The sequence below is a fragment of the Sander lucioperca genome, chromosome 5, assembly GCF_008315115.2.
Source record: "Sander lucioperca isolate FBNREF2018 chromosome 5, SLUC_FBN_1.2, whole genome shotgun sequence".
Classification (NCBI taxonomy): Eukaryota; Metazoa; Chordata; class Actinopteri; order Perciformes; family Percidae; genus Sander; species Sander lucioperca.
Genome location: NC_050177.1, coordinates 3,990,511 through 4,017,500, shown reverse-complemented (window position 1 = coordinate 4,017,500; position 26,990 = coordinate 3,990,511). Strand labels below are relative to the sequence as shown.

General features: G+C 40.4%; 1 protein-coding gene and 2 pseudogenes across 1 annotated transcript; all 3 read left to right on the top strand.

Moving 5' to 3' along the window:
• LOC118492936 overlaps positions 1–19,802 on the top strand; it is a 47,587-nt pseudogene extending 27,785 nt beyond the window's left edge.
• Positions 1–26,990, top strand: part of LOC116058425 — a 91,856-nt pseudogene that overhangs the window by 29,104 nt on the left and 35,762 nt on the right.
• Positions 4,520–12,546, top strand: LOC118495098 (protein NLRC3-like). Its single transcript, XM_036001504.1, has 6 exons — positions 4,520–4,653; positions 4,926–5,072; positions 5,353–5,472; positions 5,745–5,842; positions 6,743–8,546; positions 12,228–12,546. The coding sequence occupies exons 1-6, from the start codon at positions 4,520–4,522 to the stop codon at positions 12,544–12,546; spliced, it is 2,622 nt and encodes an 873-aa protein (XP_035857397.1).

Sequence of the window (26,990 nt, the reverse complement as noted above, 5' to 3'; positions counted from 1 at the left end):
TATTCTAAAATGTGACCGATGACCGTTCTGGCACTAAAAAGGCCAGACTTAATCTGACTCCAATTCGATGGTCACTACACCCTGAATAGTGTTCGTTTACTGGTAGATAAGAGAAATAAAACTCAGGATTCGTTCAGTTAAAGTTATAACAAGCTTTAGTGAAGAATGATATTGCAAAATACAAGAGCTTATGCATACGGGTCAAAAGATGAGTCTACCTCTCCCAAACAGACAGAGATTTCCCCAACATGAGATGCGGCTAAGTTAAGATACTATCTATTTATCCATTTCTGTCCCATCCCTGGTGGTGCTGTCATCAGTTTGGATACAGTCCAGATCTTCTGGCTCCAGCCGGCTCCTAACGATATGTAACACACTGTATGAAAATGTTACCTCAGCTTCTCCCATTCTCAGGTCAAAAGAGACAAGCTGCTATTGTTGGATTTGAATACCTGTGTGTTCTTAATCTTCTGCCAACTTAAGGAGTTCTGAGAGCCAAGGTCATTTCCATACCCTGTGTCACAAATGTCACGCTTGCAAAACACTGCACCATTGTTGTCTCCGTCCCCTCCGATCAGAGAAGACCTCTCAGGCAATATCTCACACTGGCTTTATAATGTCTTATCACTTTAAAACCAAATGGCCTCTCATAACCCAGAGAAGTGGAGACAACAAGGTCAGCTTCATGAACTCTAAAAACCTCTTTCTCTATTCTCACAAAATATATTCTAACAGGTTGCGGAAATGTTGTGAGCTAATGCGTGGTTTGTAGTATCTCCGAGAGGAAACACGGACAGGAATGGAGAAGCAGCACATTTCCGGATAAAGACCCCGAGCAGTGTAAGTGAGATATGAGATATCAAGCCCACTTAACTTCCCACTTAGCCTCCCGCGAAGACTCCTGCGTAGACTCCTTTGTCTTTGTCCTCTTAGTCTTCGTCCGATGATGCTGCTGCTTCACGCTAATGCCAATATTAAATACAAGGAGGTGATTGGTGTTGGCTCCAGGTGGGGAGGCCACACCCTGGCTAATCAGCCAAAGCACCTGATAGTCATTAACCTCCACTCCCCAACTTCACACTAAACTAGTTTCAGTCACTTTAAGAAAAACCACTACATTTTGCCTAAGAACACAGCCAATCCAGCAAAAACACACAGCAGCAGTAGAAAAGTAGAAGAAGCAGCAAAACCCAAATCCCAAATAAAGTAAGTCCTTAACTTAATATCTAGCTGTCCAGTAGTGAGTTCCCTCAGCAGTCAAATGCACTCTAAGTTTTTGGTCTGATTTTAGCTTACTTATGTAGTCAGTTACAGTATGTGTGTGTGTGTGTGTGTGTGTGTGTGTGTGTGTGTGTCTGTCTATGTGTGTCTGTGTTTGTGTCTGTCTGTGTCTGTTAGTGTCTGTGTGTTTGTGTGTGTGTGTGTGTGTGTGTGTGTGTGTCTGTGGTGGTGTGTGTGTCTGTGTGTGTGTGTGTGTGTGTGTGTGTGTCTGTCTGTGGTGGTGTGTGTGTGTGTGTGTGTGTGTCTGTGTGTCTGTGTGTGTCTGCGTGTGTCTGTCTGTGTCTGTTAGTGTCTGTGTGTTTGTGTGTGTCTGTCTATGTGTGTGTGTGTGTGTGTGTGTGTCTGTGGTGGTTGTGTGTCTGTGTGTGTGTGTGTGTGTGTGTGTCTGTCTGTGGTGGTGTGTGTGTCTGTGTGTGAGTGTGTGTGTGTGTGTGTGTGTGTCTGTGTGTGTCTGCGTGTGTCTGTCTATGTGTGTCTGTGTGTGTGTGTGTGTGTGTGTGTGTGTGTGTGTGTGTGTGTGTGTGTGTGTGTGTGTGTGTGTGTGTGTGTGTGTGTGTGTGTGTGTCTTAATGTTTAATATCATTCAGATTTACTGTCTTTATACAAAAACTATAAAATAAAAGTATTGCCAAATAAATACATGAAATGTAATATAAAGTGTGGTGAGTGTGTGAGATAAGAACATAGAAATGAAACTAATAAAATCTGTAAACATGTTTTAATGTGTGAATATGATTGGTGGAGCTCTGCTTGTAGTTCCTGCTGATGTCACCAGATGGCGCCATGACGTCATCACCAGCTCAGAGATGAAGACTAACTGGGGACTTTGGGTTAGTTGGATTGTTCTTTATTTTGGTATTTCTCTCTAAAATAACAGATGACAACATTACCAATAATCAGTAACATTATGATTCATCATGTTGTTGTTTGTTAACAGTTAAAATAACTTTTAACTGAAGTTTAATTTCCTGTTTATCACTGCTGGTTGTTATAAAGAGTTACTGCTCCTCTGATCTCTGTTGGCACAGTGTTTCTCCTCCTCCTCGTCCTCCTCCTCCTCCTCGTCCTCGTCCTCCTCCTCCTCTTCCTCCTCCTCCTCCTCCTCCTCCTCCTCCTCCTCCTGATGAAGCTGTAAGAGGTTGGTTGTGTTGCTGTCAGATAAGATGTCTGGGTGTCCCAGAGGTCTTCCAGGTCCAGCTGCAGCGTGAGAAACCCTCCAATCAGAGCAGTCCAGTACGTAAGTCTTTCACTTTTTCATTTTCATATGAGTTCAGGGAGCAGAGAGTCTGTCTGTTTTCTCTCCACGTTAGTTATCTGCTCAGCCAGCTGCTGGAACTTCACTTTGTGCTATTAGTACTTTTACTGCAGTAACATGTCTCAATACTTGCTTTAATCTCAGAAGGAAAGCTTGTACTTGTTATTGTCCTCCATTTATCTGACAGCGTGTTACTCTGCACATTCACAGTTTACACACAAAGTCTGAATCAGCAGTAAAACATGATGTAATGTTCCAGAGATTCAGCTCTCTCACTGCTACTTCTACATCAAGTACATTTAGTAGCAGAGCAGGACGTTGGACAGAGTATTACTTCACCGTGTAGTATTAATAGTTAGTATTAGTTAGTTAGTCACTGAGTCTGTTTAACGATAAAGTTTGTTCATCACATTTTAAACATGTTGGAACTCGACGTGTTTAAAGTTCCTCGTGTTGCATTCACGGGACAAAGGAAGAACAAACACACACTGACAACAACAACCACAGTTACACAGAGAGAAGAAACTCTCTTAAGCTCTTTTTGTGAAAATCTGCTTCCTGACAGGTGGAGCTGTGACTCATCAGGAAACAACTCACCTGAGTTCTTCTTCATCAACTCTTCTTCATCACCTCTTCTTCATCAACTCTTTGGACTGTTTGAAGAAACTGTAAGTATCTGTTTGGTTCTTTAACACCACATTAGTCTTTGGTCTCTTCAGGGTTAGTTTCTGGCTCTGTAATGTTAAATATAATGTTTCTACTTCTCTTCTTATTTCCTGAGAAAGTGTTCAGGACTCTTGTGTTGAAGATAAATCTCCATGTTGTAACATGAACTACTACAGAGGAGGTTTTAAATCCTTTGCCAGGTGTTTCTACGTCTGTCTGTCCCAACCGTGAGGCTGCAGTCAGAAAACTTTACAGCTGTGTAGTTGAGATCTAAATGAAGGCTGAGTTTGAAGATGGGGGGGGTCCGAGCCTTTCTCCTGCTGTCAGAAAACACACCGTCGTCTCCACCAGCGTAAAGTCAGACACAACAGGACTCTCCTGTTTCCTCTGGGACCTTTCAGAATAAAATGTAGTGACCTAAATGCCTCTGTTACTGTTGTAGTGATGTGTGGAGGAGGATGCACAGGACAGAAAGGTGAGACTGGTTGTCATAATGGAGTCTTGTCTCCATTAGAGGACAGAAAGATGACATTAGTCCTGGAGTCTTGTCTCCATTAGAGGACAGAAAGATGACATTAGTCCTGGAGTCTTTCCAACAGCCTCTTTCTGACCAAGTAGTTCCAGGAACGTAGTTATAGGAACAGTCCACTTCTAAACAGATCTACTAACTACTCTCCCCCAAAACTGTTTTTTACATTAGCATTCACACTGGCCAAGTGTCCATAGGGACTATAGGAGGGGTAAGGGAGGGACGCAACCACGGCAACGGTCTTTATAGCGTTGAAATTAGAAAACTAATACACCAAAAAAAGTATGAACTAAATACTAAATCTAATGTATATAGAATATTAGTCATAATTTAAACAAGTCTCCAGAAGAGAAACTGGTATCTCTCTCTCCCCCGCCTCTGTGTGTGTGTGTGTGTGTGTGTGTGTGTGTGTGTGTGTGTGTGTGTGTGTGTGTGTGTGTGTGTGTGTGTGTGTGTGTGTGTGTGTGTGTGTGTGTGTGTGTGTGTGACAGTATATGACTGTGTGTGTGTGTGTGTGGTGTGTGTGTGTGTGTGACAGTATATGACCGTGTGTGTGTGTGTGTGTGTGTGTGTGTGTGTGTGTGTGTGTGTGTGTGTGTGTGTGTGTTCTCCCAACTGGTTTCGGCAAGAGATTGATATATCGTTGATCTGATTGGTTGATTTGGCCATCTGTTTATCATCAACATAGGTGGTGATAGACAGATGGTTTATCCAATCAGCTAACCAGGATTTTCACCCCTTCCCAAAAGTTCTCCAACTGAAAGTTACCAGATGGATATGCCGAGCAAATGAAGCAATCCATCTGGAGTCAGTGGTTACAGCAAAGGGAGAAAACCCAGAAAGTGAAAGAGTTCAGTCAGTTGAGACTCCATTTTGAGTCGAGAGAACAGAGCAGGAGGAGGACACTGAAGGCTGAGGCAGGGTGAGTGTTAATCCAACGTTTATTATTTTACTGTTAGCTTTCAGCACTGACTTCATGTAGGGCCTTATGGAATCTGTCTTATAGCTTTTTAAATTCTCAATTTCATGATTCCCTCCATGACAACTGACTGAGTGCTGGCTGGTTTTATATCCTACTGTATACTCTGTGTGTGTGTTACTTCCTGATCGTTGCTTCCAGTTTTTGACTCCTGAACAAACTTTATCTTTTAAATGTTGTGAGCTCACAGTCAGTGTTCCTGTTTGACCTCTCAGACTGACTTCAGATCAGAAGATGAGTGGTTTGGAGGAAGAGGAGGACGGAGCAGAGTCTGTAGTATCTGGCTTTCTGTCTATGAAGAGTGATCAGTCCAAAGATTATCCTCCAGGCTTCAGTAATGAACCTGGACCCTCAGACACAAAGTAAGACCACTGATACTAACTCATTTCATGACTCAGTTGCCAATGCCACGTTTTTGTTGTTACACATTCACACATTTGTTCCATCTTCCTCTTTGTATCTGTGACAGCTGTCAATCACCCAGAAAAACTCTCTAATCTAATCCAAGAGGACTAATACACACTTTAAATCCTCCTAATTATTGACAGTAGCAGCAGTTTGTGTGTTTAGAGCTTCATAAAGGGCTAAAAACATTTATAAAAGATTGAAGCGAAATGAATAAAAACATGTTGGTGTTTGCAGATTTCAGGACAACAGACAGAGAGCAGAGTCTGTAGTATCTGGCTGTCTGTCTATGAAGAGTGACCGGTCCATAACACCTCCTCCATTCTTCAGTAATGAACCTGGACCCTCAGACACAAAGTAAGAGACTGTTTTACTGTCAGCTGACCTGATGAAGATGAAGACTAAATGTTCTGCTAAAAGATTAATATTCATGATGCAGAACTATTAGTTCAGATACTGTTTCTAACTCAGATGGATCTTTTCTGGCTTTTAAAGCCAAATGTTGAAGTTACTGTAAAGAGTTTTTTTAACTCTTTAAAATCTGAAAATGTGCGTCAAATGTGATATTTATTTTCTCAAAATAAAAAAACTGCCTCTTTCATTTTAGTGATAAAGAAATGTTTTCACAGAAAGAGGAAGAGGAGTGATGTTTCCGAGGAGGAGCACCCGTCCAGATCCAGAACCAGAGCTGGACTGAAGACAGCCAATCAGAGCAGCTCTGAACAAAGTAAGTCTGTCCAACTGTCTGCTGATGTCTTCGTGTCTGAACACACCACTGGTTGTTGTAATACTGAGACATGTGTTGAGTCAGACAGCACAGACTAGGGCTGGTTTGGTTTGGTTTTATTTATGGATATAGAAAGACAACAAGGGGGGTGGAGGGGGTATCCATGGGATAACATGTAAAAGCGAAAAACACTTTTTTCCAACATGGTCCCTGATGTAAGAGAACAGGACATACAACACATGCAACACATTCAGTCCTTCTGAGGTTAAAACAATAATAAAAATAACAAACTACACATCAAAATACCAGATAAAAACACAATGAACTACAAAGCAATAAATTACCCTGTCCCCAGTCTAGATTTTATTTTCCCCTAATTATCTATTTTATTCCATAAGTAGACCCTAACTTTATATCTAAAATCCCTTTTTGTTGCTGCCATTTTGATCTGAAGTGGAAGACTATTCCATAAAATAATTCCTGTATAAAAAAAAGATTTTCTTGCTTCACTATTCACACCATTCTTTTTTTGTCTTTTATATTCATTTCAATTTGTTCAATAAAAGAAAGTTGGAAATCATTTCCTTTCATTTGTTTTTAACACAACAAGCGTTGTTGTGTTGTATTTTAGCAGAATACTGAAAGCAGCAGAACTGAGAACACTTCATGTTTGTGTGATTATGTATCATATATATATCAATATTCAACAAAGTTATAACATAACACGTATTTTCCTTATATATTATGCTGCACTAGTGAAGACATTTAACATAAATATTGTTACAGTTTATGTCCATCTGAAATTTAACTGGATTGTTTTCATATTGGTAATAAAAATAATCATCGGATTGTCAACTTTTCTCTTTCTTGTTCTGTCTCTCACCTTTGTCCTTTTTTTAGTGAATGTTGGTCGTCAGAAACATAAGATCAGGCTGAAGGGGACATTTGAACGTGTGACTGAAGGAGCTGTAACAGGAAGTAGAACACTCCTCAACAGGATCTACACTGTCCTCTACATCATAGAGGGACAGAGTGAAGAGGTTAATACCCAACATGAGGTGAGGCAGCTTGAGACAGCTTCCAAGAAGAAGACCCTCCATGACTCTCCAATCAAGTGCTGTGACATCTTTAAAGCCTTACCTGGCCAACAGAAACACATCAGAGTTGTTCTGACGAGCGGCGTCGCTGGCGTTGGAAAAACCTTCTCAGTGCAGAAGTTCTGTCTGGACTGGGCCGAGGGTTTGGAGAACCAAGATATCAGTCTGGTGATTCCTCTTTCCTTCAGGGAGCTGAACTTGATCAAAGATGAGCAGTACAGTCTTCTGGAGCTGCTCCGTGTTTTCCATCCAACATTACAGGAGGTCCCAGCAGAGCAGCTCGCTGGCTCTAAAGTTCTCTTCATCTTTGACGGCCTGGATGAAAGCAGACTTTCACTGGATTTCAACAACAAGGAGGCTGTTTCTGATGTCACACAGAAGTCATCAGTCAATGGGCTGTTGACAAACCTCATCCAGGGGAAGCTGCTTCCCTCGGCTCTCGTCTGGATAACTTCCCGACCTGCAGCAGCCAATCAGATCCCTCCTGCGTGTGTTGACAGGGTAACAGAAGTACAAGGCTTTGCTGACTCCCAGAAGGAGGAGTACTTCAGGAGGAGAGTCAGTGATGAAGAGCTGTCCAGCAGAATCATCTCCCACATCAAGACCTCCAGGAGCCTCCACATCATGTGTCTGATCCCAGTCTTCTGCTGGATCACTGCTACAGTTCTGGACCACATGTTGACTACAGACCAGAGAGGAGAGCTGCCCAAGACCCTGACTGACATGTACTCACACTTCCTGCTGGTTCAGACAAAGAGGAAGAAGCTCAAGTATGCTGAGGGACATGAGACGAGTCCACAGGAGCTGACGGAGGCTGACGGGGAAGTTCTTCTGAAGCTGGGGAGGCTGGCGTTTGAACAGCTGGAGAAAGGAAACATCATGTTCTACCAAGAAGACCTGGAGCGCTGTGGTCTGGATGTCACAGAGGCCTCGCTGTACTCAGGAGTTTGTTCAGAGATCTTCAAAAGAGAGAGTGTGATCTTCCAGAAAACAGTCTACTGCTTCGTTCATCTGAGCGTTCAGGAATTTCTGGCTGCAGTCTACCTGTTCCACTGTTACACCAACAGGAACACACAGGTACTGGAGGACTTCCTGGGAAATAGAGATGATGATGATGATGATGATTGGTACAATGATCATTACTCATCCCTGGATGTCTTCCTGAAGAGAGCCATGGAGAAATCCCTTGAAAGTGAAAATGGCCACCTGGACCTGTTTGTCCGCTTCCTTCATGGCCTCTCTCTGGAGTCGAACCAGAGACTCTTAGGAGGCCTGCTGGGTCAGACAGACAACAGTCCACAAATCATCCAGAGAGCCATCGACAACCTGAAGAAGATGAACAGTGATGATATCTCTCCTGACAGAAGCATCAACATCTTCCACTGTCTGACGGAGATGAACGACCACTCAGTCCATCAGGAGATCCAAGAGTTCCTGAAGTCAGAGACCAGATCAGAGTTCCTCTCTAAGATCCACTGCTCAGCTCTGGCCTACATGCTGCAGATGTCAGAGGAGGTTCTGGATGAGTTGGACCTGATGAAGTACAACACAACAGAGGAGGGACGACGGAGACTGATTCCAGCTGTGAGGAACTGCAAAAAGGCTCGGTAAGTCCAGATGTGATTCTCATTTTAAATCAATGTGAAGCTGAGACCATCAGTATTAGAGTAAACATACAGACTTTACACACACATGAACAATATAAAACTTACACACTATAAAAGATAAACCTGCTTATTGTAAATAATTCTACATGTTACTCTGCAAATATCTTTGTCGTCTCAAACGCTGTGAGAATGAGACGATGATGATCTTTGTGTTTGTAGCTAAAGTATCTTCTGTCATCATTTAATCACAACAGACAGCCTTTTTACAGTGTATACAGAGTCAGCAGTGTGTTTCTATAACATGTCTATTTTATATACAAACAGACATTTATTATTTGTGATCTGCTGAACTAACATCACATGAAGTTTAACCTTTTCTATAATAACTTTCAGTTAGTTATTTTTATCATATTTTTATGAGCAGATTCTGAACTATTTCATTTTAAGGAAGTTCATTTTCACGTTATACAATATCTATCAGGGCTGGTTTAAATAATAGATTTTTCTGATTTAAATTGATTTTCATTTTAATGATCCAATATGGATAGATAAAATCCAGAATGGCTTTCTGTCTATATAATATAGGAAATTAGAAGACCTAAGGAATCCATTGGTATCAACTATGTCATGCTAGCTGTCGGAAAGTTTAGATAACGCTCCAAAGTTACATTACAAAAAAGGTAATGTTTCCTCGCCACTGTCACACTGAATACTTGCTCTTGGGGGAATTACTGGAATTGTTGGGTCTTTGTAAATTATAGAGTGTGGTCTAGACCTACTCTATCTGTAAAGTGTCTTGAGATAACTCCTGTTATGATTTGATATTATAAATAAAATTTAATTGAAACTGAATAAAAAGTACATTAAAGGGTAACTACAGATTTTTTCAACCTTGCCCCCATTTGCCCATGCATTTGTGTCTAATAGACTGATGTGACCAAAAATCTTTGAATTTGGTCCAGTATTGAGGTAGATCACAATGACGAGCCGGTGTGAACCGAGCTACAATGTAACCTAATGGGGCAATTATGAAGCCTTGCTTTTTGTCCAATAACCGTGATTCTTTTTTGCTACTGACAGGCTCAGATTGTTGCTAAAAGTGTCTGACAACATTATAGATCTCAGGACTTGACTTCTTGTCTGAAGACAGCGGTGTGGAGAGTGAAACACGAGATGAGAAAAAGGTGTTCAGGTAGTCTATTGTTACGGAGTAGGATACAGAAATCATAGGCTCCTGTTATCTAAAAGATTTTCAGTGCAATGGCTCAATATTTAAATGATTTTGACAACGTGGAATCACTTTTCTTGGACAGAAAGTAAGGTTCAAAATTGCCCCATTAGATTACATTATAGGTTGATTCGCGCAGTGCCGTCATTGCGATCTCGCTCAATACCGGACCAATGTTGAAAAAAAACGGTAGTTACCCTTTAATGTAACTGCTTTGGGGTAAATTCTTGATGTAAACATTGAGACTTTAATAATCGAGGCAAGTTCCATCGGGGGGGAAAACATCGCTCTGCTCTGTTGACTTGTATTGTGTGAAGGTTTCCTCCTCTTTGTTCCATCTGCTAGAAAAACAACAGAAACATGTCTAAAAGCTGCTCTGTGGTGATATTCACTACCAAAAGGCTAAATAACCCAGAAGTTAAGTTTTCAAAAGCCGCTCACGTGAAAAACTGAGCTTTTATAAAGAAAAAAGTGGATACAGACGTGATGAATCAGCAGAGAGGAAGACTTTAGGATTGCACAGCATCATCACACCAACCTAACGATATGTCCAATGTTATGTGTGTTAGCTTAACTTACAGATAGAAGCAGAGAGTTTCCCTCCGGTGGGCGTGGCTTTCAGAGTATGACGCGATGCGCTCTGTCTCTATGCAGCAGGTTAGAGGGAACCTTGTACAATTGTATAATCTCTTTCATATCCAAGTTAAATTAGTTTTACAACTAAATAAACATTGAAATTGTGAATCGGAATCAAATCTATCAGGAAATTAGAGGCGATACCCAGCCCTAATATCTATAATCATTGTTTGATGAGAGAGAGGATGTGGGGGGAGGCCAAAAAAACATCACCATCCTTGTTAACCCTTAGAACCCGATGAACAACGGCACCTCTGATTAATATTTAGATAATTTCATAACGGTTTAATGTAGAAACTTACCGATTTTTGCTGCTAAAAGCTAACGAGTTAGCTTGTGTCTTTGTAGCCTCTACAGAAGGTTTTCTATCCAGCCTGGAAGTTGTGCCTCTTTTCAGAGTTGTTCACCAATAAATCCAAATGCTTATATCCAAGATTTATCCAGTTGATGTCCATAATTTATCAATTTTCCGTCATTTTTGCCGCTAGCTCGATGCTAGCTGCCATTTTGAATATCCCATGATGCTTTGCGAGATTGTGTTGACGTCTTTCAACCAATGGGAAGACAGGTCCGTCATACAAAGAGTATATCGAGTGGAAAGATGCATCACTCCAGCGAATCCGAGCGAGAACAAAGGCTATAGAGTGAAAGATAGGTCACTCCAGTCTAATTACCATTCTACAGAGAAGATTGTTTTGAGATTTGTCATAAATTTGGGCCTTTTTTGAAGAAATGTAAATAGTTTGTCCTTTTACATGAGTTATAATGTTCATTATGTTTATTTTTGCACTGCATGACTCCAAATATATAGGAGAACTGTTTTAGAAAATTGCTGTGTGTGTGATTTCAATAAATATGACATTATTATTTGATTATTGGCATAAGTCAATGTCATGAGGGCAAAAGCGTCTGGACTTTTTTTGAAGAAAATTATATATTTAGTCAACTGTATAAGTTATAATGTTTATTTCTTCACAGTGTGACTCCTAATATATATGGGAACTGATTTATACAGGAGATTGGCTTAGCTTTTATTGATCTGTCTGTGATATCAATATATATCTGTGAGATTCATGTTCGTTTTATTTATTTATTTGTCTTTAAGGTCATACAACCTTTTTTTACATTCAAGTGACCTCACTGCAGTACAAATATTCTAATAGCCCAGTTTTTCCTGAAAAAAATGATGTTCATAAATTGACTGTAGATAACAGGGTTGATGTTTTACAAGCTTTTTTAGAAAAAAAAACAGACGGACAATGAACTGTAAAAATGACCTTAGGGCTGGTAGGATTAAATAAAAGCTGCAACTTTACATTGTTTAGTTTCCAACAATGAGCATCTTTTGATATGGGACAAGCTTTTTAAAGATTGTCCCATTTCTGGTCACCCTAAAATTCAAACTATCAGACAACGCATTTCTCTTACATTTCAGTAACACTAAAGGCAAGATGGACAGAGATAATAGCAGCAGACATTAGCGCTGTGTTTTTTATTGAATGTGTGTCTCCTGATTTACTGAGACATCAGCTGGTCACACAGTCAGCTGCTGGGACGACCTCCAGGTTCATGCAGCCAGTGAAGGAGAGCTCAGCAGGTTCACCTCAGTGGTGGGATTTTATCTTCCTCAAGCTCAGAGAAGGAGTGAGTTGTAGTTATACTATAAATGCAAGTCTGCAGTCTTAATATTTTAATTTAAAAAAAAATCCAGAATGGATCTCTGTCTGTATGGCATAATCAAATGTGATTTGTTTTTTAAGGATAAAAGTTTCAGATTTTATTATTCTTTAAATGTTCTTTATTATCTGTCATCACAGGATTATTAACTGTGCACTCTCTGAGACTGACTGTGAAGTCGTGGCCTCAGCTCTGAAATTCAACCCCTCCCATCTGAGAGAGCTGGACCTGAGTTGCAACGACCTGAAGGATTCTGAAATGGGGTGTCTGTGGGCTGGACTGCAGAGTCCAAACTGTAGACTGGAGACTCTGAGGTCAGTTCATGTATTGTGCTCACATACAGTGTATAACTCACTAGGGCTGTTGGAACAAATTCTGAAAGTCAAATATAATTTGAATAGTAAAACTATCAATTCTATTTTAATGCTGAAATTACTATTTGAATGTGATTCTTTATAAATATTTTGGCTAATGTTTTTAACAAAGAGGGCTTTGATGGTTTGGCGTAGGGTTTGGCCTCGCACTCCCAATTCCTTAAGCAGCCTGATGGTTGACTTGCCCATGAAGAAACTTCAGTCATGCTTACGATCCTCGGCACCAGCGCCTCGGTCCTAGCTGCATCACTGTCGTGCCAATAATGACGTTAAAGCAAACTCTCGTCTAATATTGCTTAATTCAGTCACGATTAATTCTCATTTTTCCGAACTTGCTGAGAAGGGATTTCATATACTGTATCACCAAAAGTCCAGACTCAGCATATAAACACAATCGTTATTTGTCTTCTTTGAATGTTTTATTTCTTATTTATAATATGTCGTAAAGCACGAAGTATGAACTTTGGCTGAGATTGAGAACCTCATTTGTTTTTTTTTAAATCTTATGTGAATGTGGATATCTGATATCTTTTTACTCCTCATTCAGTCACAATTAGTTATCATGTTTTCAACGTGTTTAGAATAATATAGCCAGAATTTAAATGTTTAAAGGGATTTTATAGTCTCTAACACCAAAAGTCCAGACTTAACATTTAAACACAAATGTTATCTGTCTTCTTCATTACCACCCCTCCAACAAAGCTCTGTTAGTGTGATTTATTCATCATTAAACATACAATATGGAACTTTCTGCCGTTAGGGGTCTCTCAGTCAAAACAGTGGATGGTAAACTTTTGATGACTTTGGGAAGTTGCGTGGAATTATGGGATTTGTAGTTTTTATTGTTAAACACCATCCCTGATTAGAATGTATCTGTTCACGGACGAGTTTACCCATTCAGGGTTATTCATGTTACGTTTAGTAATGTTTATTCATGTCATTCTAATAAAATAGCTGCAGTTTCCCCAACGTAATTACCTTTTTCTTGATTTGATTTGTATTGTTAGCTGACCAGTTAGCTAGTGAGCCAGCAAGCTAACATTAGCCAGCAGCTAAAATCACACTAGCACAATATATTTCACATGTCAATGTCACCTTTTGGATGTTTTCAACACCAGGGCGGACGGGGTTAGTTGTAACGTGTGGGTGGGGATTGCTGGGGGAATCTCCAGGATGGCGAGGACGTTAGATGGCTGTTGTTGTGCAGCAGCAGAAGATTTCCCAGCTGCCCGGAGTTGTCTCCCCCTTCACTTTGCTGTAACCTTAAATAGTCATTTTGGTGCTTAACCGGTACGAATAGCCTCGGCCACACAGCTGAGCTATTCACACCCTGTGACGTAGACAGCAGAAACGTGACGTAGACAGCAGAAACTGGCATATTAGGAAAGTTTTGTTATCTAAAGTTTATAACAATTGAATTTTTAGCGGAAAATGGATACTACAGTTGCGCTTTCTGTCTTCAGTGAAAGCATACAACCGTTAGTTTGTTAGTTGGTACCTATTTAAGAACTGCTAGGTGAGTGGTTAGAGCACGGAGCTTTGGTCTGGGAGTTTGGAATTTGATTCCCCGGTGAGGCAATCTTGTTTTTTTCCATTTTGGATTGGATAATTTGCATGCCATTGCGCAAGTCAGGGCCCGTGAACTCGAATTTATTTTGCAGGGTGGTAGGGGAAGACTCATGAATATTCATTAGGGGACTCATCCCTGAATGGCTAGTACTATTGAATAGCACTTCTAATTGCACCAGGGTACGAATAGCATACACTGCTAATTAACGGTTATTTTACATCTGCTGTCCCTGGACAGATTGTACAATGTCACACCTAAAAAGATAAAAGGATTATAATAGTACAGTACAAGTAAAATTGACTATAAATGTAAAAAATAAAAAATGTCAAGATCAACATATAAACAAAAACAGTTGGTCATTATCAACATCAACCCACACATACACACACAAGCCAAACGTACAGTTCATGTAACAGACAACCTCATAGGCATAGCACAAGTGGCACAAACAGGCAGGACAGGAAAGACAAGATAGCAGCAAGTTTTAGTGTCTTCATGTAATGTTGACAGCACTTTTCCTCAACGGGACAACGCAGTCACCTCTTGCTGTTGTAGATCTGTAAGCGTTTGGTACTATTTTGACAAACTGGCTCAATACATGAGGAGCCAGTCCATGTAGAATTTTGTACATAAGACAGAGATCTGTACATCTAATCAAATTTTTGAAACTTAAAAGGTTGTACTTTTTAAAACTGTAAAGACAGCTAAACGCGAAGGGGGGGAGAAATTCGGCAGGGAGGAGATTTTTGGCACAAACACTGGTAGCGCTAACGGAGACATAGCTAACGTTATGGATGGATGTTGTTCTGACTCGGGCGCCTGGGTCTGATATGGTCTGTTTCCCAATGCTTCCATAAACTGCCGTTAGCGTCGTTAGCACCCCGGCACTGGAGTTAAGTTACTACAAGTCTAGACTACAAATGCTGTCAGTTGCTTTTCTTTATTTTGAGAGTGGATTGCCCCACAATATGAATACAGTTTTATTATAACTTTTATTCAGTTGGTAACTGTTGTTGTATAATCACTTTATTACACGAGAGGGTTTGATTATCACTTCAGTCATGCTTATGAACCTCGGCACTAGCGCCTAGGTCCTAGATGCATCACTGTCGTGCCAATAATGACGTTAAATCAAACCCTCTTGTGTAATATTGCTTAATTCAGTCACAATTATCATGTTTCCAACTTGTTTAGAGTGGAGCAGCAGATATTTAAACATGTTGAGAAGGGATTTCATATACTGTATCACCAAAAGTCCAGACTCAACATATAAACACAATCGTTATTTGTCTTCTTATGTGATTTTTCTCTAAACTTTAAGCTTTATTCAATTTAAACCGTCCATATCATGTTAGGATTTAAAATGTAACTATTCGGAAATCTTTGAATGTTTCCAAAGCATAGTGTTCTTATTTATAACATGTCGTAATGCACAAAGTATGAACTATGGCTGAGATTGAGAAAATTCTTTTTTAAATCTTAAGTGAATATAAATACTGGGTGTCTTTTTACTCCTCATTCAGTCACAATAAGTTATCATGTTTCCAACTTGTTTAGAAAATGGATTTTATATTCTCTATCACCAAAAGTCCAGACTTAACGTTTAAACACAATCGTTATCTGTCTTCTTAATTACCACCCCTCCAAAAAAGCTCTTTAAGTATGATTTATTTATCTTTAAATACTCTGATATCTTTCTTCAGGAGTTAAATATAATAACTTGTTTCATTCCTGTTGTCTATCCAGACTGAGTGGTTGTAACCTGTCAGAGACAAGCTGTGAAGATCTGTCCTCAGTTCTCAGCTCCCAGTCCTCTAGTCTGAGAGAGCTGGACCTGAGTAAAAACAACCTGCAGGATTCAGGTGGGAAGCTGATCTCTGATGGACTGAAGAGTCCACACTGCAGACTGGAGACTCTCAGGTCAGATGAAGTACAATAATCTTTGGAAACACAGTATTGAAAAATACTTTGGAAACATTCAAAAAATGTGAATGCTGTGAATGTGAAGTATTTCATTCTGATTTTGAATCACTTTATAAAGAATGAAATATGAACTGTGGCTGAGATCCAGAAATCATTTATATTTTAATATCATGTGACTTTGATTCATGATTCAGTCTTGATTAGTTATCTACAACTTGTTTAGAATAAAAAAGAAAGGATTTCAACCCAAAAGGGGTTTAATATATTAAATATACCAAAAGTCCAGACTCAGCATTTAAACACAAATATTATCTGTCTTGTTTCCTGTCATCTCTCCAGACTGAGTGGCTGTAACCTGTCAGAGAGAAGCTGTGAAGCTCTGTCCTCAGTTCTCAGCTCCCAATCCTCTAGTCTGAGAGAGCTGGACCTGAGTAACAACAACCTGCAGGATTCAGGAGTGGAGCTGATCTCTGTTGGACTGAAGAGTCCACACTGCACACTGGAGACTCTCAGGTCAGGAGTCATTAACCCATTCAACTGATATCCATTTAAACTCTGATTAACTTTAGTTGATAAAACAGGTGACATGTAGCTTTGTTTCTGCTGATACGATAATCTTCGTCAGTAGTTATTAATTATATATTTATTAATTTCTAGACTCAGAGTTACTTTCCATGAGGAGTTTTCATTGTTAACTTTTGTTGTTAAATAATTAAATACAACAGATGATTTTAAATGTGTATTCTAAATCTGGACCAAAATGTACCTGAAAAAAAAAAAAGAAAAAACATGGCTCCACATGTTGACAGAGGGTTCCTGTGTGTTGTTCTGTGTGTTTGCAGTCTGTCAGGCTGTCTGATCTCAGAGGAAGGCTGTTCTTCTCTGGTCTCAGCTCTGAGCTCCAATCCCTCCCATCTGAGAGAGCTGGACCTGAGCTACAATCATCCAGGAGATTCAGGAGTGAAGCTACTGTCAGTAGGACTGAAGGATCCTCTCTGGAGACTGGACACTCTCAGGTACAAACACTGATGAACAAAAAGGAGATATTTGTGTAAGAAGTTTTAAAGTGCCCATATTATGAAAAAAACACTTTTTCTGGGATTTGGGGTGTTCTTTTGTGTCTCTGGTGCTTCCACACACATACAAACTTTGAAATAAATCCATCCATGCTGTTTTGAGTGAGATACGGTTTCTGAATGTGTCCTGCCTTCAGTCTCTGGGTGAGCTGTTCAAAATCGGCACGGCTTGTGACGTCACAAGCCGAAACGAGCTGGCTAACCACAACCATTAGCTCGTAGCGTTATGCATGCTAACACTAATGCTAACGCTAGCATGCTACCTCGTTCTCAATAGCAAAGCACTGCTACAACACACACAAGTTCACCATAATCTACAAAAGAACTACTTACATGTGCACCCTCATTTAGAAGTCTCCCAGCTAATCCTGCCTTGTAACTGACCAAAGTTGTAGAAACAGCCTCTTTTACTGTCTATGGAGCTAGCTAGCTGACATGATCTACATCTGAGCTACTGCGCATGTGCGAGTGCAATCAAAGATAGTACACAAGAAGAAGAAAAAAAGAGGTCTCACTCTGTAGCTAAAACAGAGACCAGCTGAAAAGAGGATCTGCAGCAGTGAGAGAGAGCGGTGCAGTACAACAAAAATATGGTGTTTTTTGAAAATTAAACCATGTAAACATATTCTGGTACAACCTTAAAATACAATTATGAACCTGAAACTAAAATGATAACTCAATTTTGTTAATAATTGATGTAGTTTGGACACATCGCTCTATGTTAAAGGAACTGTCCGTGGTTTTAAGAAACATCCTTTTTTCCTCTTTCCCGGGGTAAAATCGGTTTCAACTCAACAGAGAAAGGTCCAGGACAGGTTTAGCCTAGCTTAGCACAAAGCAATGTGCTTTCTACGCTGTGAGAAGAGTGTATGGATGAAGCATTAATCTACTCTTTTAGCACACTAGTTAGCTAGCTGTTTAAAATTCCAGTTACGGGTGCTGCATGGCTCGTGATCGATCAGAGATGTACACTGACGTCTAGACTAATTATTGTACAAAGTTCCTCTTGTGCTGGGAGAGTACCGACTCTTTCCTAGTCGCTGGGGTGCAAAAACAATATATGTGTGTGTGAGAGTGATGTAATGTTGGTGTTTTTCTACAAAGAAAGGTCCACTTTCTTGAGGTAGAAATGTGAAATGTAACTACTGTGGATATGAAGGAAGCTTACCTTACTACTCTACTACAGCTTCTCTAGAGTGGAAAGGAGACGTGCTAGCCTTTGGTGGGTTTTTCCTTTGGTTTGGAGCCTTTTGGTCCTTAGCTTAGCATAGCATAGCCTTCTTGATCATATTCTCTGTCCTTAGCTGTTGTTAGCAGAGTTAGCTGTGGTTAGCAGAGTTAGCTGTTGTGTTAGCAGAGTTAGCTGTTGTTAGCAGAGTTAGCTGTTGTTAGTAGAGTTAGCTGTTGTGTTAGCAGATAGCTGTTGTGTTAGCAGAGATAGCTGTTGTGTTAGCAGAGTTAGCTGCTGTTAGTAGAGTTACCTGTTGTGTTAGCAATTAGCTGTTGTGTCAGCAGAGTTAGCTGTTGTTAGCAGAGTTAGCTGTTGTGTTAGCAGAGTTAGCTGTTGTGTTAGCAGAGTTAGCTGTTGTTGGCAGAGTTAGCTGTTGTGTTAGCAGAGTTAGCTGTTTTGTTAGCATAGTTAGCTGTTGTGAGATAACTTCTCTAATGGAAAAGGAAATTAAACTGAACTACATATTTTAATTGGTTGACAGCCCAAATATGAATATAAATGAGGAAATTCCAGCCCTACATGTGATGAGGATGAAGCTGTGTGTGTGAGAGTGATGTAATGCCCCCCCCCCTCCTCCTTTCAGGGTGGAGCCTGCTGGAGTCAGATGGTTGACACCAGGTCTGAGGAAGTGTAAGTGTGTTTTTAATTTCATACATCAAACTCATCCAACCCTCTGATGTCATCATCTAAGTGCTGATTGGTTAATAACTGCAGCTGTGTTGTGTCTCCTTCTCTCCGTCAGATTCCTGTGAACTCACACTCGACACAAACACAGTGAACAGAAACCTCAAACTGTCTGACAACAACAGGAAGGTGACATTAGTGGAGAAGAAGCAGCCATATCCTGATCATCCAGAGAGATTTGACTCCTGTCTTCAGCTGCTGTGTAGAGATGGTCTGACTGGTCGCTGTTACTGGGAGGTTGAGAGGAGAGGAGATGTTTATATATCAGTGAGTTACAGAGGAATCAGGAGGAGAGGAGGCAGTGATGACTGTGTGTTTGGACGTAATGATCAGTCCTGGAGTCTGAGCTGCGCTGATGGTGGTTACTATGTCCGTCACAATAAGAGAAGAACATCCACCTCCTCCTCCTCTGTCTCTGGTAGAGTAGCAGTGTATGTGGACTGTCCTGCTGGCTCTCTGTCCTTCTACTCAGTCTCCTCTGACTCACTGATCCACCTCCACACCTTCAACACCACATTCACTCAGCCTCTCTATCCTGGGTTCAGGTTCTGGTCTCCTGGTGCCTCAGTGTCTCTGTGTCCTCTGGAGGACAGAGAGTCTCCTCCTGTTTCTCACTGCTGATCAGTTGAGTCTGTACAGGATCACACTAACAGAAATATTTCAGGTTGTTGTTATGAACTAATGAATGAACTTTGTATGAAATAATTCAGAATGATTGAACAGATTCCTGGTGAACATTGTAAACTTCTTTAAAGATGGAACCTGTGATCATCAAATTGTAGAAATGCCATTGACTTGTGTCATGTTTAGTTTTGAGTTCTGTCTCTTTTCACAATAAAAGCATCAAGTTCCTGTGATGTGTTTGAGGTCTTTCCGGCCAGTTTGAAAAAGGAAACATGGAGGACCACAAGTATTCAAAATCCTAATTTCAGGAACAAAGTGACTTACCATTGCTATATATGTCAGAGGTAACACGCCTCTGGAGCAACTAGGGGTTAAGTGCCTTGCTCAGGGACACATTGGTTGATTTTATGTTGAAGTGTGAAGGCTACCGTAGCTGTAATACCTACTCTGAACTGCGTGGTGAGAGAGAGTTGATGATATATGATCTCAACACTAGATGGGAGAAATTCCCACACATTGGACTTTTAATGCTGACGGGCAGTTACTAAAGTAGAATGAACTCCTCTCCAAATTCCTGTTAGCAGTCACACCAAGAGAATATGCAGCAGTTGTTGATGCTGTGCTGAGGAGTGTGCTGCAACTTCTAAGAGGATCAGTAATGTCAGAGATCAATCCGTTTAGTAGTGGTATATTCCTTGGGGGGGTTGACATTACCAAGAATAAATGGTCATGTAAACACATCAGGAATTGACCTGTCGCTAAGCTCTGCCCCCCACCGTTGCCATGAGAAACTCAGACAAACAAACCAGACATGATTTGAAAAATGTGGAAATTGACAGCTGACAGAATATCAAAGCAGGCTTTGGAGACGTTTTGGGTGAAAAAGGATTTAATTTCATCCAGAAGCAATCAAAAGGGACTTAATTATGCTACGGAGGGGTATATTCAACACATTAAAATACATTCAGGAGGTGACGAGCTTAAACTGGAGGCGAGAATACACCGATCACAGCGTAAAAGGGAAAAACCTCATCTGACATACATCGAGATATTCAGCAACGACATTCAAGGCCAGCATTGTTAGTGCACAGCAGGGTAAGATCAAATGATTGGCTGTTGAGATGTAGTAATGGGTTGTGAATGATGTTAGCCTGGCTCTGTCCCCAACGTTAGTGTTGACAGGATGGTGCTTAGCGACAGGTGAATTATATCCAAGGTAGTAACTCTGCCCTCAGGGAGATTATTTAAGGCTTCAATCTATGGAGACATCAACTGGCAAAAAATCTGGTTAATTGGAGACAAATTCTGTTTTACTAACGAAGTAAAAGAGGTTTATCTTAAAATCTTACATAAATATATCCAGCAAAAAGGACATTAAAGAGATTTAAACTTGATGTTGAATATTCTTGTACTTTCTGTGAACTAGAAGAAGAAACAATCTGTCATCTGTTCTTTCACTGTATGAATACTAAAATATTTTGGGTAGATGTTCAACATCTTATATCACTGGGCAATCAATTCAACCTAAGGATAAAGATATTTTTATTTGGTTTGAAGGTAATGAGATGGACAAAGATGTTGTCTATTTAGTTCAATTAATCTTGTTATTGGGGAAATTCCACATTCACAAGAAGAAATGGGCCGACTCCAAACCAAGCTTTGAACACTTCTTTCAAGAACTGCACTGTTAGGGAAATTATGATTTACATACTTTCTCTCTTGTTATTATTAAACTGTTTGCATAGAATAATATTATACTGAATACTCTAAACAAGATAACATGGAGCCATGGCTTGTCCTTGTCTAAGCACGGTGTGTTCCTGAGGACATACATGCCCTCCCAGACCAGATAGGGGGCACCTCATCAACTCTGACAAGATAACAATTAACAACATCTACTGTATATCATGATTTATTATATTTATTATAAAAAGCAGCTGTAGAGAGCTTTTTGTTAGGTCATTGTCTGTACTATTCTGTAGTGTGGAGAAGGCCTCCTTGTTGGGCTCTCAAGTAAAATGAACATTGACTACTTCAGTGGTCCTGTCTATCATTTGATAATGTAATGAATCTAACATGCACCAATACAGCAACACTATCCACTTTATTCTCGGGGGGGCTACTGTAGAAATGATTATGGTGCAACTTCTGGTGAGATAGTGTAATGGCAACATTATATTTAAGCATGATTCTTTATATTTTTGTCTTATTTCTGTTTTACTTTGTGCTGAAAGTGAGTTTTTGTTATTCTCACATGTTTAAAGTAAGAGCCACAAAGTCTGGGAACGTAATGTGTACTCTGAACAGATAGGGACTACAAGGTCACCCTAAACTATCTGTTATTTCTCCCTGGATAGTTGAGACTTCTCACATAGTTGAGATAAACAGGATGTCTAACCTTGGGGTAGAAAGTGATACAGAGGGGAAGAAGTGAAGTGGCTCCTGAATGTCTGACTATGTTTGATTGTAAGAAATGTTGAGTCATGTTTAGAAAGGGGGGCATGTCTTTCTATTTCACTGAAGATGCATATATACTGTGTGCTTTTTCTTATTCGTTGAATACATTTTTCCACACTGGGCTGCTGTGCCTTTTGTGAAATTGTGTTACTCCTATATTCTTGCAAGTTTATAATAAAATACAAAAACCTAACTTGGTTTAGTCTTCGACTGTCTTTATTTGTTTCATTTTCCTATTTTTCAAAACCTACACCTGCTGCAAACATGAAAAGTTTCCACCACAATTGCAGAAGTAGCCGTTTCCTGGTAACGTTAACGTTAGTCCCAGCCAGCTGTCAACACTGTTTCTTTCTAAAGTAATTTCAACTATAATGTAACTGAAACTGGTTTGTGTTTAAACATATGTTGTTATTATTATTGTTATAAATGTCATTGTGGAGCTCTGGTACCTGTTGTGCTGTTCGTGGCTGTACTAACAACCAGACTAAGCTTAATCTGTGGCTTCAACAACAGTGTGTTGACCACACACCCCCAACGAAAAGGGATTGTTGTTGTGACAAACGGTAGAGTTTCTATCGCCTGCCAACAGATGAGGAATACAGAAGAATGTGGCTGAAAAACGTAGCCTTGAAGAGACCACCCAAAACCCTGGATGTGTGCTCATTTCATTTGGTGGACCAAAAGCAGACGGAGGAAAACCTGCATCCTACTTAGTGGTTGGGCTCTGAAAGACCTCCACAGAAGAGATCCAGCAGTGGCAGGAGAACATCAGGGAGGCTATGATTGACATAATTGAACTGTATGGTTCCCCGCAGATGAGCCTGACGAGATGGATCGGGATGAGGAGCCGTGCTCTACATCAAAGCCCTCCTGTGATGCCCAAACCCAGTGGTCAGACCCAGAGATGGAGGACCACACCTATTCAAAAAGGCCTACCATCACGTGCAGAATGAGGACTCCATCACCCCCAGAATGACCTCGTCCTGGTGCAGATTTGATTTTGGAGAGTGATGCAGACTCCCTCTTGTATACAGGGATTCCCCTCACTGAGTTCCACACCCTGGTATCCTGCCTACAACCACTTGCCCTGACTTCTTCACCCATGCCTGTTGTGGACCAAATCCTAATGGCCTTAATGAAGCTAAGACAGACCTTTGTCATGGCAACGTCACAAGGTCAGGTCAACAAGACTGTTGGAATTTGGACAGACATAATGTCTGAACACACCAATGATCTTGTTATGTGGTTGCCTCGTGAAACAATCAGAGCAATGTTGCCCCGAGCGTTTAAAGAAGACTTTTCTAACATAACCTGTGTAACTGACTGCACAGAGACTGTCTTACAGAAAGCCAAAAACCTGAACAGTAGAAGTGAATCATACAGTCACTACTATAGCAGCAACACTGTAGAATATTTAGTGGCAATTTCTCCCTCTGGAATAATCATGTTAATTTCAGATGATTATGGTGGCAAATGCAGTGACAGGGTTAGATTAGGATTATAATATTATATATATATATATATATATATATATATATATATATATATATATATATATATATATATATATATATATATATATATATATATATAATATGATATAATATTATGATAAGGTTGACTAACCCTCCATAACACAGAAGTCTGGGTTTCTGGACTATTTGCGTGCTGGAGATGAGGTGATGGCTGATGGTGGTTTCACAGTTAGAGGAGGAGCGTAGAGTGAACTTAATCATTCAGCATTTACACACAAAGGTTGCCAGCTGACCAATGAGGAGGTCACTCATACACGGAGCATTACTCACGCCCAATCAAGATCTGTGCAGGTCTACACACACACACACACACACACACACACACACACACACACACAGACACACACACACACACACACACACAGACACACACACACACACACACACACACACACACACACACACAGACAGACGCACACATACACACACAGACAGAAGCACACAGACACACACACACACACACAGATATATACACATAGACACACACACACACACACTTCATTAATGTAACATTATAAAACTGTAATCAGGTACAGCTACAATCATCGTCCCTGTAAAACATAACACTATACATAACAGGTAAAGAGCTGTAAAACATGTGTTATGTAACTGTTGATCTTTGTAATATTCTTGTCTGATGTCTGATGTGTGTTGATAATAATCCAGATAGGTTAATGTAGAACTAGTTCTGTTCAGACTGCCTTCCTATGTGTGTTATTACAGTTTTTTTACGATTGTTTACACAATTTGCAAAATTCTACTCCAATGAGCAAAACACCTACACAGATTTGCACAACATTACACACAATGTCTGCTTTTACACACAGTGATTTGTAAAACTCTACACACCTTTTCACACCTTAGACACAGATAAGGATTGTGAGGTTACTTCCTTGTCATTACAAAGCCAATGACCACACTAATTAATAAATTGGATAATCACATCCACCAGGTGTGGAAGCACACGTGCTAATTTGAAAACGCAGCACTCAGGTGTGCTATAAAAGGCAGCAGGTGAGTTCACCTGTCTTCAACAAAAATGGAAGGAAGAAGAAGAAGAAGAGTGAGAATGAGAGGGGGAGCTCAAAGAGGAGATGAAGGAGGTAGAGGAAGAGGAGAAGAAGGAGATAGAGGAAGAGGCCTAGGTAGAGGAAGAGGAGAAGGAGGTAGAGGAGGAGGCCCGGGTAGAGGAAGAGGAGAAGAAGGAGATAGAGGAAGAGGCCTAGGTAGAGGAAGAGGAGAAGGAGGTAGAGGAGGAGACCTAGGTAGAGGAAGAGGAGAAGGAGGTAGCGGAGGAGGCCCAGGTAGAGGAAGAGGAGAAGAAGGAGATAGAGGAAGAGGCCTAGGTAGAGGAAGAGGAGAAGGAGGTAGAGGAGGAGGCTCAGGTAGAGGAAGAGGAGAAGGAGGTAGAGGAAGAGGTCTAGGTAGAGGAAGAGGTAGAGAAGGACTTGAAGAGTTGACAGAACCTGAACAAAGAAGACGAGGACCAAATTTGACTCAAGAAATCCGTGCAACACCTATTGACCATGTTATCAACCATGGACTGACACTGATGGAAGCTGGACAAAGAGTTCAACCAAATCTCAGCAGACATACTGTTGCGTCAGTTATTCGGACATTTCATCGAGAAAAAAGGTAAGCTAACCACACATTACATTGAAATTGAAGCTTGCTGTACTTATCATCAATATTGTTTACTGTGACATTTGACAGTAGGCTGCATGTGTATTTTTTTATATTTTATTTTTTACATAGGATTGAGGGTCGAGGACACCAAGGTGGAAGGGGCCCTATGTTCACTCGTGCACAGGAGGCCGCCATTGTGAACATGGTTTCGACCAATAATTGTATCAGGCTGCGAGAAATCCAAGCCAATATCATCAATGATGACCATATTTTCAATAACATCCAACGAGTCTCTCTGTCAACATTAGGTCGAATCCTCAAGAAAAGTCAAATATACATGAAGTGGGTACTATTTGACAGAAATTCAGAGAGAGTGATCTGCGCAATGAGTATGTGGAGGTATGTATTGTTCATCTTACTATGGTGTGGTATTGTGCACTGCTCATAATGTTCTGGCACAAGAAAATACTGTGCAATAGATATTGAATGGCATCCTATTGTCTTTTACTGTGTTTCAGAGAGTCTTGCAAATGGATGCTGCAGAAATTCAACATGAATTTATGGATGAGGCTGGATTTAACCTTGCGAAAACAAGAAGAAGAGGGAGAAATGTAATTGGACACAGGGCAATCACCAATGTGCCAGGGCAGCAAGGGGGTAACATCACCCTTTGCGCTGCTATACAAAATGGGGTCCTCCGCCACCATGCAAATCTATGAGCCTATAATGCAAATCTAATACTTGCATTTCTTGACAGATTGCACGAGATTACACAGCATTAAACCAAGTGGACCAGATGCGGTACATTGTCGTTTGGGACAATGTCTCATTCCATTGGGCTGCTCTGGTCCAGAATTGGTTCCATGAGCACCCTGAATTTGAAGTCTTATACCTTCCCCCATACTCCCCCTTCCTGAATCCAATAGAAGAGTTTTTTTCAGCATGGCAGTGGAAGGTTTATGACCTGCAGCCCTATGACCGTTTGCCCCTCATTCAGGCCATGGAGCAGGCCTGTGATCATATCGAAGCAGCTTCTGTGCAGGGGTGGATTCGTCACACGAGGCGATTCTTCCAACAGTGCCTTGCCAATGAAGACATAGCCTGTGATGTGGATGAAATCTTATGGCCTGATCCAGCCAGACGGAGAGATGATGAATAGTTACAGTATTCTTGTTGCTTTTACAGTAGTTTTTCTTCAAAGTGTATGTACTTCATGCAGTAATTTTTATTTGTCTACAGATTTTATTTCTTTCATTGATTTCATTGTTGGTTGATTACTGTAACTGATTATGGTAAGAAATACTGTAAGTACTGAAATAAATCCTTGAAATATTCAGTCTTCAGCATCAGTGTTGTGCAGTGCTTGGTAAGTTTATAGTAGGCCTATTTGTGTACATTCTCACATATCACAGCAGTGTGAAACTGGCTGCAATAGTGTCTGATCATTGAGGACTGTGTTGGTTAAATGAAAACTAATAGCATTTTCACAAATATGTGTATATGTTTTGACTGAAGTGTGTCATTTTGCAAACAATCTAGGAATGATGCAAATTGAGTGTGGTGTTTGGATAATTCTCCTCCCCATATTGGAGCAGACCTGTGTGTTACAGTATATTGTGTATTGATTGTTGAGCTGTTGTATACCTGTGTGTTACAGTATATTGTGTATTGATTGTTGAGCTGTTGTATACCTGTGTGTTACAGTATATTGTGTATTGATTGTTGAGATGTTGAATACTGCAGTGCCCTAAATCAAACTTCCATGTTCTTCCTTTACTTTTTAGTTTCTACTACTGCTTTTCT